Source organism: Lates calcarifer, linkage group LG6 (genome assembly GCF_001640805.2).
Source record: "Lates calcarifer isolate ASB-BC8 linkage group LG6, TLL_Latcal_v3, whole genome shotgun sequence".
In the NCBI taxonomy this organism is placed as follows: domain Eukaryota; kingdom Metazoa; phylum Chordata; class Actinopteri; family Centropomidae; genus Lates; species Lates calcarifer.
Window position 1 is genome coordinate 6,314,194 of NC_066838.1, and position 12,483 is coordinate 6,326,676.

The 12,483-nt window shown below is 39.5% G+C and overlaps 2 protein-coding genes across 2 annotated transcripts in view; one reads left to right on the top strand and one right to left on the bottom strand.

Annotated features, from left to right (window-relative positions):
* The window catches only part of mtor (mechanistic target of rapamycin kinase), an 82,108-nt gene that overhangs the window by 31,142 nt on the left and 38,483 nt on the right, over positions 1-12,483 (top strand).
* angptl7 (angiopoietin-like 7) lies at positions 146-3,758 on the bottom strand. The gene is made up of 5 exons (XM_018675223.2): positions 3,197-3,758; positions 1,756-1,856; positions 1,445-1,639; positions 1,037-1,232; positions 146-925 (listed from the first exon to the last, which is right to left on the bottom strand). The coding sequence occupies exons 1-5, from the start codon at positions 3,555-3,557 to the stop codon at positions 756-758; spliced, it is 1,023 nt and encodes a 340-aa protein (XP_018530739.1). The 5' UTR covers positions 3,558-3,758; the 3' UTR covers positions 146-755.

The window sequence follows — 12,483 nt, forward strand, 5'->3', positions numbered from 1 at the left end:
TATGTAGCCATTATAAGACGTGAATGGACACAAGACCTTGATTTGCTTTTAGACTCCCATTGAGTTTGTCACAACTATGCTTATTCAGCCAGTGAAATGAAGAGAATAATGTATTTATAGAAGTATCTGTTTGAGATGCACAATGTTTCTTTTAAAAAATATGTTTATTTTCTGTCACATAAAACAACATAATTACAGAGCTGTACACATTTTACAAATTACACATATCCATCATCAATGGTTAGGGTTTTACAATAAAATGCAGCGTAATTCAGAGGAAATACCTTTTGGTGTTTGGTCCCATACCAGCAACTCACAAAGATCCTTTAGTTTAATTAGTTCCTACCAGCCCTTAACGATTTAAACCTGAATCAGACCAGTCTGGTCCGATTCTTGCCACTTCCCATAGACAGCTTGTGTTAACTAAAAAAATACATCCTAGTGCTTTCAAGACAAATGAGAGAAGGAATCAAAATCTAGTTACCCATATGGGACAGTGGTAAAGAGCATCTATCAAAGCTTTTAAAAAATAAAATATTTTACTGATAAATACACAAAATGAACTACAATTTACAATCAAACACGGCAGAAACATTACACATTCATCTGACTGAAACTTAACCAGACCATCACAAACAACATTTTCATTCCTTTTTCGCAGTCAAAGGAAAGCTACAATTTGGTTGAACAGGTATTAGTGAAATCTCTCAGCAATCATGCTTCTGATCATGATCCAGGACACACAGGCAAAGCACTTATGGTTGAAAACCCACAGGCCGGACCTTCATCTCCACTTTCTTGAGGGAGTAGTTGGGCCCATGCCAGCCGTACCAAGTGATCCCATCTGTGTTCTTTAAGTGCTCACCGTAGCGGTAAAAGACGCCATTCAAGTTTGAGTCAGTGCAGCAGTTGTACCAGTAACCACCTGGAGGGAGGTGAGGGAAAATAATTAGATTCATCGTTAACTGGTGGGAAATTCCTACCTGTGTTATCTTCTGTAATGGGTTGTTTCATTTGTTTTTCTCTGATAATTTACCTTTGCGCAGGGAAGCACAGTCATCCACACATTTGTCATTGTCCTTGTTGTTGGTGCTGAAGTTGGTGTTGTTGTGGTAGCGCAGGGAGTCTCCAGCATTCCCACTGTAGTTGGCAAGGAAGAGCTTGTAGCTGTTGAGCTCATTACCCACAGTAAAAAAGCCATACTCAGCGTAGCGTGTCTCTCCTTCCCAGTCCTGCATTGGAAAACACATGATTAAGAGAGAGACAGTTATGGACCCTGAGAATATTGGCTCCCACAGTCTCCCTAACATCTCTAAAAGTTAGTTTGATTTATTAATAATTTTCTTATGCTGTGCTTTTGGCTATAAAATTGTTTATGCATGGATAATGTACTCCTTCTCTTTAGAGTCTCACCCCAAGCCTACAAGTGCCATGTTTTACGTACCTCCATTTCAATCCTGAGGGTAGTAGGCTGCCTTGTTAGACGGAAGATGTGGTCATTGCCTAGCCAGAAATCTCCACGGATTGATCCAAATCCACTTTTGTACTGCTTCCAGTCACGGTTGAATGATGTCAGGCCGACCTTGCGCCTTTGTATCAGAGTCCAACCACCTCCATTTGTCTCCATATCACAGAAGACCTGAAAGCATTTACCAACATTTAGTACAGTGCATAGAGACGAGGGAGAGCTTATGATGCTCAACCAAAAAGTACACATAGAGGATATGCTACACACAAGACTCAAGTATAACTTACGCTCAGCTCAGGTGTACCCAGAAACTCATCTTTAGGCAGTTTGTACTCGCCAGAAATCTTGTAGTTCTTGCTGTAGAGTGATGCGCAGTCATATATGGCATCTGGAAAAAAGAACATCGTAAGTTATGCTAAAACCAGATGCAGTTTCACGAGCAGTTCTTAAAAATCTGAGTGTCATAAAGTCTAACAGCTTCATAGATATTTGAATGATTGGACAGATGAAAAAATGACCTTTACCCCCATCAAAAGCAAAAGAGATCAAAACAGAGGGTGATATGCAAAGGATGGCTCAGATTTTTGCATAGCTCCCCCATTTTACCCCAGTTACAGTATGGTGATGCCCTTAACAGGGCTGTGAGATCACTATTGAGCAACGAGTCCAATACTTTAAAAAGTCAGTGTAAAAGAAAAAGAGATGGAAGCCTTCCACTTCTTCTAATCTGCATCTCTTCCTGTTCTGCTCTGTCTCTAATTTACTCCAGTTTTAAAATGGTCTCTGTGTTCCTTTTGCCAGTGAATGTTGCCTTGTTAGACCACACAGTTGTAGTACTGAAATAATAAACTACGTCATGCCTGTTTAACCTCTCAGCTAGTGCTGATTAGTAGTGCATTAAAGTAGGGTTGAATAGTGGAGATAATATGGCTTTGACGGAACTCTTTATTGACAGTCCTGCACATGGGCCTCTACAGCTCCAAATGATTGCTTTTGACTGCTGCCAGGCACCTCAAGTAAAGTGTTTGCACTGTAATCTTCCTTATAACCAATTCACAGCAGTTGTCTGGGACCCACAAAGCAATGGACAAGGCTGATTATAGTTTTTACAGCTGAAATAAATATACAGTGTTGCGTGCACAATATGTTTGACCTATTTGAGAACTCTTTTGTAAAATTCATTCCAGTGAAATGAGGCTTCCTTTAGTTTGTTGTGTACTACAGTTTATCTTATCAGTTCAAATTGAGTACTCTTGCCTGTGAAAAGAAGCCTTTGTGTTCTATAGAACATCACAAAATCTCAAAAAAGCCATTTTACTGTAAATACAAAATTGAGACAGGTTGAAGAGGTTGCTAGACAAAAGGTACATTCATATCTAAAATCTGTGTCCATGTGTGGAAATGATTTTAATACCAGGAGCGTGAATTTGACAGCAGCTGCTCAACAGGTTAGAGAAAGAAGGAGGCAGGTCAAATATGCACCAGAGCCACTGATGGATCAGTTTTACCATGTGTGAACAATTTACAAACTCTCCCCAGGACTATTTTGTGATAATATATAGTAAATTGCTTTCATGTAAATTCATATGAGCAAAAATGTTAAGCTAAACCTTATTCCTGCTGTTTTATTGAGCTGTTATAACACCAACAATCTGCACACACAACTTTAGACTATATGTTATTCAGTTCCCAGTCTGTTAATAGCTGTTACAAAGTGTACACACTCACCTGATGAGGTCTGAGTCGCAGACTGTAGTGTTTGTAGCTGCATGATCTCCACACGGTTGTTGATCTCTGAGTACTTGCTCTCAGCCTCTGTGACCCGTGCCTCTTGCTGTCGGTTCTGCTTGTCCAGCTCCATTATTTGCCTCACAACGTTCATCAAGTCTGACTCCTGCTTGCGACTCAGCTCCTCGAGGAGACTGGTCAGATTGGCCACCTGAACCTTGAGAGAGCGCACCTCATCACAGCACTGAGCTTTGGCAGGCTTTGGAGGTGCCAGTCTCTTCCTGGGATTCTGGGCCCATGTCTCTGCTAACAGGAGCAGTGTGACCCCCAGAACCACTATGCTCAAATTTAGTTTAGCCATTTTTTTAGTACAAAAGCTCTAGAATTTAACACAATCTCAGGTGTCTTTGATTGGTGTTCAAAAGTGGTCAGTCCCTGTTGAAGAGCTTTGCTAAAAATATTAAGTGGACACAAGCTGTGTCTGACCAGTTGAGTTGGAGCTCTTCGTTGACCAGCGGCTCGCTCAGGCTCTGTCTTATTTCCTCTGTGAAGTCCTCCTCTGCCTGAGCATCTTAAATATTTTGCATGTGGGTCCTCCCCCTCTCTCCTGGTGCACACCAGTCACCGTGCTGACCCTCTCCAACCTTCTGGGTGGAGGACCTTTCCCATCCCTCCTCCCCTTGCCCCCCTCTCCCCTCCCCGCCCCTCTACCTCTCCTCTCCTCTCTCCCCTGATCTTACTTTCACTCATTCCACACAAGTTTTGCCCACGTTTCTCCTCTCTTTGTCAGGTGATGAAGGTTTCTGGGCAGTAATGTTTTTTTTTTTTTTTTTTTGCCTCTTCCTGGAAGAGCTGAGGAAACAAAACCGAGACTAAATGAACTTCTTGCACCTCCAGTATGTGCCACTTGTTACTCTGATATGCTGTAATTTAACTTTGTTTGTCAGCTACCCAGAAACATTACTAAAAGATTTAAATACTTGTTTTAGGCAGTAGTCTGTCATTTCCTTCCCTGTCTTCACACTTTAATTACAGTGTTAATAACAGATTTTACTTTATCCCCGGGCTGACCATTTCTTCAGTTAATTCGGTCTTTACATGCCAAGAGATGTGTAAAGTCACTAAGTAGTCTTAATTGTAGGTTAAGTGTTCTATTGATGCTACCCTTTTTGGCAGATGTTAAAGCAGGCATGTTTTCCCCTGAGCTTTTCAGCATCAAATTTCAAGAGGGTGTTGGTACAAGAAGAAAGCTTAGTGAAACCCTCAGGATAAAATTAGACAAAAATACAGTTTGCATTAAGCGGAAAGAATTTCTTCAGAAGTTCTGACTGTGCTGTCTACATGTGTGAAGGCTTTACACTTTGCCATCACACTTACTTAAATGGTATACTGTTACCCACCAGAGAACAGGAGAGCAACAAAATGAAGTGATATTCTTGTGGCTTTTATGAATAGCAGATGGAATTGGCAATTGTTAGAGCACATTTTCATGTTGTGTTACCACTGCAAAAATTTGATTTTGAAAATTATTGAGCACTGGAAAGTAAAGGAAACAGGATAATCAGCCAGATATGGAGCACTCTCTTTTTTAAATGTGACTCTACCCAGAGCTGAAGAGATCAGTTAATGCTGATTTTACCCCTGGTCACTGTGTCTGTCTAAATTAAATATGAAGGAGCTCCACAGAAAGGTGGAGTCTGTAGTATGTAACATGGACTAATTTACTCAGTGATTTTTGTAATACAGAACACTGGTTCACAGAGGAAACACTGCGGGAGAGAAACACTCGTGGGCACTCAAAATGATCATTCAGTTTGGAAGTTGGAGGCATGATTTTAACAGCTATATTTTTGGAAAATGCAAAGGAGCCTTGGCCCAGCATCATTCACAACCTGCCTCTGAATGTGGTGTGTTTTGTGTGGCTTAATAACAATGTTTGCAAAGTTCTTCCTTCTAGATCATCTTCCCTTTTAACATTTTTAACATGCCAGTCACTGGCAGAGAGTGAAATTAACACCTGTGCAGCGTCAGAGGCGCTTTCTTGAATCTCCATTTTGTGGAATTTTTATCTCATTCCAACTTCCCCAAGGAGCTGACTGTCCTGCCAATTTAGAGGAGATGCCTATGGAGATTAGGCCGGAGGGGTTGCCTGAGTATGCCATGGGCATTGAGACAACTGATCATGTATAACTTCTATGATATTCAGCTATGTATGATCATTGCCAAGCAGAAAAGATGATGAACTGCCACGATGAAGTGCCAGAGTATGCTGTAAATGCAATGGGTTGTGAATAACAGTCCTAACTGAGACATGGCTGAACCAGGACATTCCTGTCAATTTTTACTTGGACTTTATGGCTTTTCCCCTCTCCATATTGATAGGAATGAACTGTCTGGAAAAGACAAGGATGGAGGCACGTTCATGAAACTGTTCAAAAACCTGCACAGTAGATGTATTTAACCACAGCATTACTACTGTACTACTTCTGTATTTGCCTTAAAGATACCCTGTAGAGTTTTTGACAACTTGTGGTGCTGTGGAGCTGTATTAAATGAATGTATCTTGTGTATGCACACATGGATGACATGATACACTTCCTGCTTTGGCTAAAAATAAAAATCAACTAGCTGAGATATTTCAGACCCAGCTGCACATTGGCTGTTGAAATTATGTAATGTCTGGAAATACAAAGCTGGGAGCTGTGGGACAAATAGGATTGAATCACACAAATGCTGAGCAAAAACAAAACGTGACACTTTTACCCTCATCTACCATCTTATTACGTAATCTTGCATCACCAGCGATTGTTTTTCTTAAAACCATAGGCTTTTTGTGTCCCTGCTGCCAAATGTTTGGCAAGTGTCCCTCACTTTTGCTCACTTGGTCAGGCGAACAAATAAGGAAAGAGTTTAGCTCGTTCTGCTCAGCATCATCTTTGTACCATGGGAACTGCAGTTCAGAGTATGAATAAAAAGTATGGCTTTTCTCTAAGTCCAAAATATTACACACTTATGAAGTGGTCTGTTATTGCTTTGATGTGTCACAGTATTGAAGTGAAATATTTGGATGTGTATAGCTCTTCCTTTTCCCAGACATTTTGCTCCCTGAATGTTGCTGGCCAGTTTTTACAACTGGTCACCACTTTGCAATTTCCCCTCTTCTCATTGCATAGGGCTTTTTTTGTTGTTGTTGAATGTTGACATGTGCTTTTAGTTTCCTGTATTTGTTTGATTTGTAAGACGCATGTGGGAGTAATAAGCCATTTGTTCTCTTTATACAAAGATAATAGAAATATATTAGGCTGCCTTCATGTTTGGTTTTCTGCAGGGTTTTAATTGCCTGACAGAGTCTGATTAGATCCTAGACATGATCTTTATCTCAATTTCGCTCATTTGTCAAAAAATAATGTTAAAAACTTACCGTAATGTTAAGGCCAGCCCCAGTATTTATGAGGTTCAATCACATATAACTACTGATGCTTTTCCCATAAAAAAGCAAGTGTGTGTAACATTCATGGTAAGTTCCAACAAAATGTTGTTCTGGATGTTTGGTTTTACCTTTCCATTATATTTAAAGTCTTCAGATGATATCTACCAGAGAGAAACTATTTAAAGGTAATTGGGTTAGGATAAAAATCTTTGCTATGATATGTTAAATTTAATGGAGTTACATTAGAAAGTAGTTTACATTTCCAACTCTGCTGCCAACGTAGAGACAGCAGAAAGCTACCTGGTCTTTTACTCAAAACAATCTGACTGTTTGCCAATTTTTTTTTCCTTTTCACCTTAGCTCCTGTATAAATATGTCTGCAGTTGTCAGAAGTGTTTGATAATGTGATGTTTAATGCATAATTGTTGATCTACCTGTAAATCTTAACCTTAAGTCATTGATGTGCGTCAGTCTCTTTTGGAAAAATCCAGATAATTTGCCTTCCTGGATTCTCTCATTGCCCTAACTGGAATGAGTCACATCTCACTCTCCAACAATGCATCCCAGCGGCATCACTTTCCTTTGGCCCTGGACTCTGTCATTCAGTGCTCGTACAGCAAAGTGCAGCTGGATGCTGTTTTATACGTTTAGCGCCACACTGTTTTTCCCTCGAAACAGCTTCTTTAAACACTGTTTACCCTCTAACCATGTCTCACCAGGCTCTGTGTGAAGAATGCATGGCTCCTTTTAACATTAGAGGTATTCACTGAACTTTAACCAAAGCCCCTGTCTTTATATGACTTCCTCTGGAAGCCCGCACATTTCATTGAACAGATTTTTTCCTTTGCCCTTTAAGACAGGTCGGACATCCTGCTGTGCTAATTGCAGCAGTCATCTATCTTTGATAAGTGCGAGCTGACTAATGCGAGTGTTTTTAGTCAAAATATGCTTACAGACGGCTTTTGTGTCCCTAAATAAGCTGGAAAAACGTTTTGTAATCAAACAGTGACCACAGGGGCCAAGCTGTCAGCGGAGTACTCATGGGTTCAATTACAGGAAAGGCAGGAGGTGAAAGCAGGAGCCAGTGGATTCCAGGGCTTCTATCTCAAAACTGAATTATATAATCTTTATTAACAGTAACCTCTTCCACCTGTCTGCCCGCACAGAAGATCCTCAGTTTGAATTGTACAAATTTTGGTATCATTTTGGTTAATTTGAAAGCATTATATTTCCTTTTGTTGTTTACACTCATTATTTCCTGAATCATTTATGTACCTGTGTTAGATTAAAAATACAAAGCTAAAGGTAAACTTTCCCTTTTTTTTCTTGGATTATCATAGTAGCAATATGGTTGTGATTAGTCTTTGAAGTTTTAAATAATGTTAGGATTATTGGTATCTAAATAATCCAAAAGATATGACAAATAGTGTTGATATTCACTTTAGGACAGTGATTTTGATTGTACAGACAGGGTCCGTCGTTACAGCTTATTAGGTACTGCCGAACTCCAAGCAATAGATTCATTTTCTGACTCTTATTTATTTTCTACTAAAATAGATGACCTAAGTATCATTTTGTTTTTTCATGCAAGAAAACAGCCTGGATTTATTTTACATTATAAAATAGATACTTTGGTCTGCAGCTCTGCAGTTTGTTAAGTTATTTACTTACAGTCTATCTTAATTATTACCAGTTTGAAAATAGACTGGAATAGTAATGACATGCCTGACAGTGCCTCAGAGCTATTATGAAATCACCATGGGATGGATATTACCTTAATTTTAGACACCTAAGGGAAGCAGCTGAGTTACCGTGGATTTGAATTTCAAAAATAATACAAAGGATAACAATCTTCAACTCAGTTAGACCCGGTCACGTATAGGGGGCAAAATAAACTGTTCCATATTTTCCATAATAAAGGAGACGGTATGCATCGGGGCATCCTGTAGCGCTGAAAGTGGCAGACTTCATGCCCTGGCAGACCATCAAGCGGTCTGGTGGCTTAAGCTGGTGATGGCTACCAGGTGGTGTCTGTTGTCGTACAGCGGATGCGGGCCAGGCATCGGCCGTCTGCTCACGGCCCCACAAACCAGTAGCTGGGACAAACAGTACTGGAGGGGAAGAAGATGGATTAGCCACTATCCCTTTAGAATATTTCCCCCTGCTTTGTATAAGCAAAGTTGGCCATGTGGCACTGCTTCAGAGAGACATTTCGTGACACTGGGATGTAAAACAGTTGTGTCACAGGACAGAAAACAAAAAACACTTGTACCAACATTCAGAGATTCCATTGTTTTTTTGGTTTTGTTTTTGCCAACCATTAAGAGTTTTCAACTTTGTGATCTCAGACATTTAAGTAGATCTTACCATTAATTTAAGTGAATGAAGAAACTCATAAAGCTGTATAAAGTTTCACTGTTTTCATATATATATCTGTAGCCATGCATATAGAATGGATTCCCCAATTAATTTGAGTAACTAAATGCTATCTTTAACTATAGATATAACATGTATAAACATGAATACCTTTCCCTTTTTTATCAGTACTGTAGCTAGTGTTCTGCTCCTTAATGATTCTGGTGTAATACTCTTATTTAAATGACAGAACTGCACCCAGTGCTTGTTTCATTATTTTTGGGAGAAAAACAATTATACCATGAGTCAATTTTAGGTGAAGAGGGCAATATAAATGTATCAAAGAACTGGCATAACTGGACAATTTCACTGAGGATGTAGTCAGTATGTAGTCTGCAGGAACTTGTGTCCATCCAAAAACATTGTATATGGATCTCTTTCTCCACATAGCAACAGCAGCATTCCAATGAGGTAACTTTCAGACTTTTTTGGGGGGTGGCCACCAGAGACGCTTTGTTCTGTTGGCCTCTTGACCTGAAGGTGAGGAACCCAGGAGACGCATTCTGCAGTGGTGTCCCAATGTAGTGATAGTGTGGTGTAAACATGGGTGGAATGGTTTTTCCTGCTGATGTCTCAGCGGTCCCCCTAACACTTCTAACTTACATGAGGAAAAAGAAAAAGAGAAATATCATGTAAAGTCTTATTTCCCCCCTTTCTTCTTTAACAGTGCCTCATTCCAGAGCACAAAGGTTTATGATAAGTTCTACTGAAAGAAGCTGAGTTTAGTCATGTCACGGAAATTGTTTCAAAGTCAAAGGATACTAAGTGTTTCCCTATGCTGTGGCATCTGCTCGATGACAAAACAACCACCTTTTTGTCTTGACGTTTATAGAGAACTGGGAGACAATGGGCTAGTATCAGATGAGTTAAACCCCTCTTTAGCTCCACTCATCCCAGGACAATCTGGAAGGAAGCGGGTGACTGAGGTAACCACTTCCTATGCCTCCATGCTTATCTCATGCGGTGATGCACTCCTGTCTCTTAAGACGCACAGACGCCAAGATCTGTATTTCATAATAGGAACCTGTTGCTCATTATTGTGTTCATGTATTACAAGTTTAGGATTTGGGCCCTCATTTTACATGGTGGTGACTGACACTGTTCAGATATGATATTGTCTGTCAAGATATTATCTGAATGAAAGATGGAGTGTTGGTTATGTCACAGCATTTTTCAAAGCACCATATCTCTGGACTTAAAATGAGAAAATTCTGTTGTTAGGCTTTTAAAGTCACAGCGATGCAGTTTTAGACTTGAGTTTTAGACTAGACTAGTGAGTTAGTTCATAACTAACTTAATGGTTAAGAGCAAGTTTATATTTCTGATATACTTAAACAATGTAAACACAGTAAATAGTATAGTGCAGTTCCTGTGTAAAACTATATTTGAACTGCACTCTAACATTTATGGCCTTGTCTGTTATTCTTGTGTCTATATTTACATTTATTTTAATTTCCAGTAAATAAACACTGCTTTCACTTGCCCTGCTTTCATTCACTCGTTGATTCACCTGGTAACAATCAGTAGTACAGTATCATTATCTTTCAAAGTCATGCTGCTAAAAAATATGCAGGTGAAAAAATGTTTTGGACCCTTTTATTTTAGTCATTTTCTAATTGTCTGTGACTTTTGCCTGAAAGGGAATGATGGTGCAACTTTTTCTAGACAGAAGGAAAACAAAGCTTCTCCATCTTCTCATCACTAGTCACTGTGATACAATAAACAAATGAGGATAATTTGAAACTGACCATTTCTCCAAAAGAAGAGTTTTGAAAAAATGTGTACAAGAGCCGTCTTCATATAATTTTTTTGGGGAAAAAAATCTCAAATCAAAAAAGTCTTTCTGTAGGTGGTGCTTTAGTTTCAACACTTACCAAGCAGTATTACTTTAAATTGTGTGTCTGTGTGTGTTTGTATGCAGATAAGTTTTTGAGGACATTCTTCTCACAGTTGTGCCACCTGTTCACCAGAATAAAATAACAATTTTGTAAAATGGGCTCTCCATCCAGGCTCTACATAGGACCTCCTACTGGCTTGACATATTTTCTCGTAAACATTACCTCATCATGGATGGAAAAGTTTATTTTCTTTTAATTTCTTAAAATGGCCTTCTCATGCCCTCTTGCCTTGGGAAGTGTTTGCTTCAGAGACAGTGGTCAGCTGAAGCAGTTTAGTGAATGTTGCCAACAAAGCTCTGACTCCACCCGTGTCTCATCTGTAGTTTGCTAGAACAAGGCCTATGCAATGGAAAGAACTCCCCCAAGGTGCTAGATAGTTTGGTCCCTTCTGTCTGGGAATATTGTTGATTGCATTTTGGCTGCCCCACAAATGAACAGTTGTTTAGGCACAAAGGCCAGAGAAGTGTCAGACAGCCAGTGTCGCTTTTCCACTGTGTGTGTAGCAGTGCAATGGTATGGCAGAGGGATGTGAAAGATTTGCCACTGTAATGGACCAGCTAAGCAGATGCTGTTTCAGCTAGCTTTATGTTCAACCAAATGGTCAACTGAAAAATGTTATCATTTATACAGATAGAAGATTGATGAAAGTGATGAGACTTACTCTTTGCCCAGTCTCTTTCGTGGATCTGGTTCCAATAAATTTGTCCTAACATGTCTGCATGTCTGATTTCCTCATATTGAACCCGACGGGACAGGGGTTTTTTGTGTCCATTGAAAGTATAGTATCACGAGGTTTGGCAGTTCCTGAGAAACAAATACATACAGATATCATATATGCCAATGTACCTGGTCTGTGATGAGTACACTTCCACTGTAGGCCTGTTGATGACCTCTGCCAATATGATGTTGGATGTTTTTTTAAAGAAATGTCCAAATATTTGAAATATGTTTACAGCATTAAATTTTTTTTTAAAAAAGTACAAGTGAATCATTTCAGTGGACTTTAATTCTGCCTGTCCTTGAACAGAGCTTAGACAGCCATTCCCATTTTGAAGTTATTATGTTCAACATTAAGAAATGGAGTCAGCACTTGGCGAGCAAAGGGCCAAGAAATCAGTAAGGATCAAGTGCATATCTTCCTAATTAGATTAGATTAGGTCCAGTAGTGAGGGCCAATTTTTCCCCTCTGTGAACTTCACATACATCTTACAGTCTGTGGGGGGAAATATGTACAGTTTCCTCAGGGATCATGCTCTCTCCTCTCATTGAAAAATACAAGCCACTTTATAATAGCTGAGATGGGGATTGTGGATTGTTTTATTGGAGTAGAGGGGATTTTCTGTCTCCCCTGCATTTTTACTTTTCATCTGTGATCAAGAGTTTAACATTTGAAAAGAAAATAAATATATGTACTCCCTCTTGGTGCTCTGTGACCCAAGGTAATCATGCTTAAGAGTACTAGATTAACGAAAATCTGAAAAATGTATACATGCTGGTGCAGTGTAATAAATCATTTGTGTTACTCTCTTGAGACATGCGAGTGG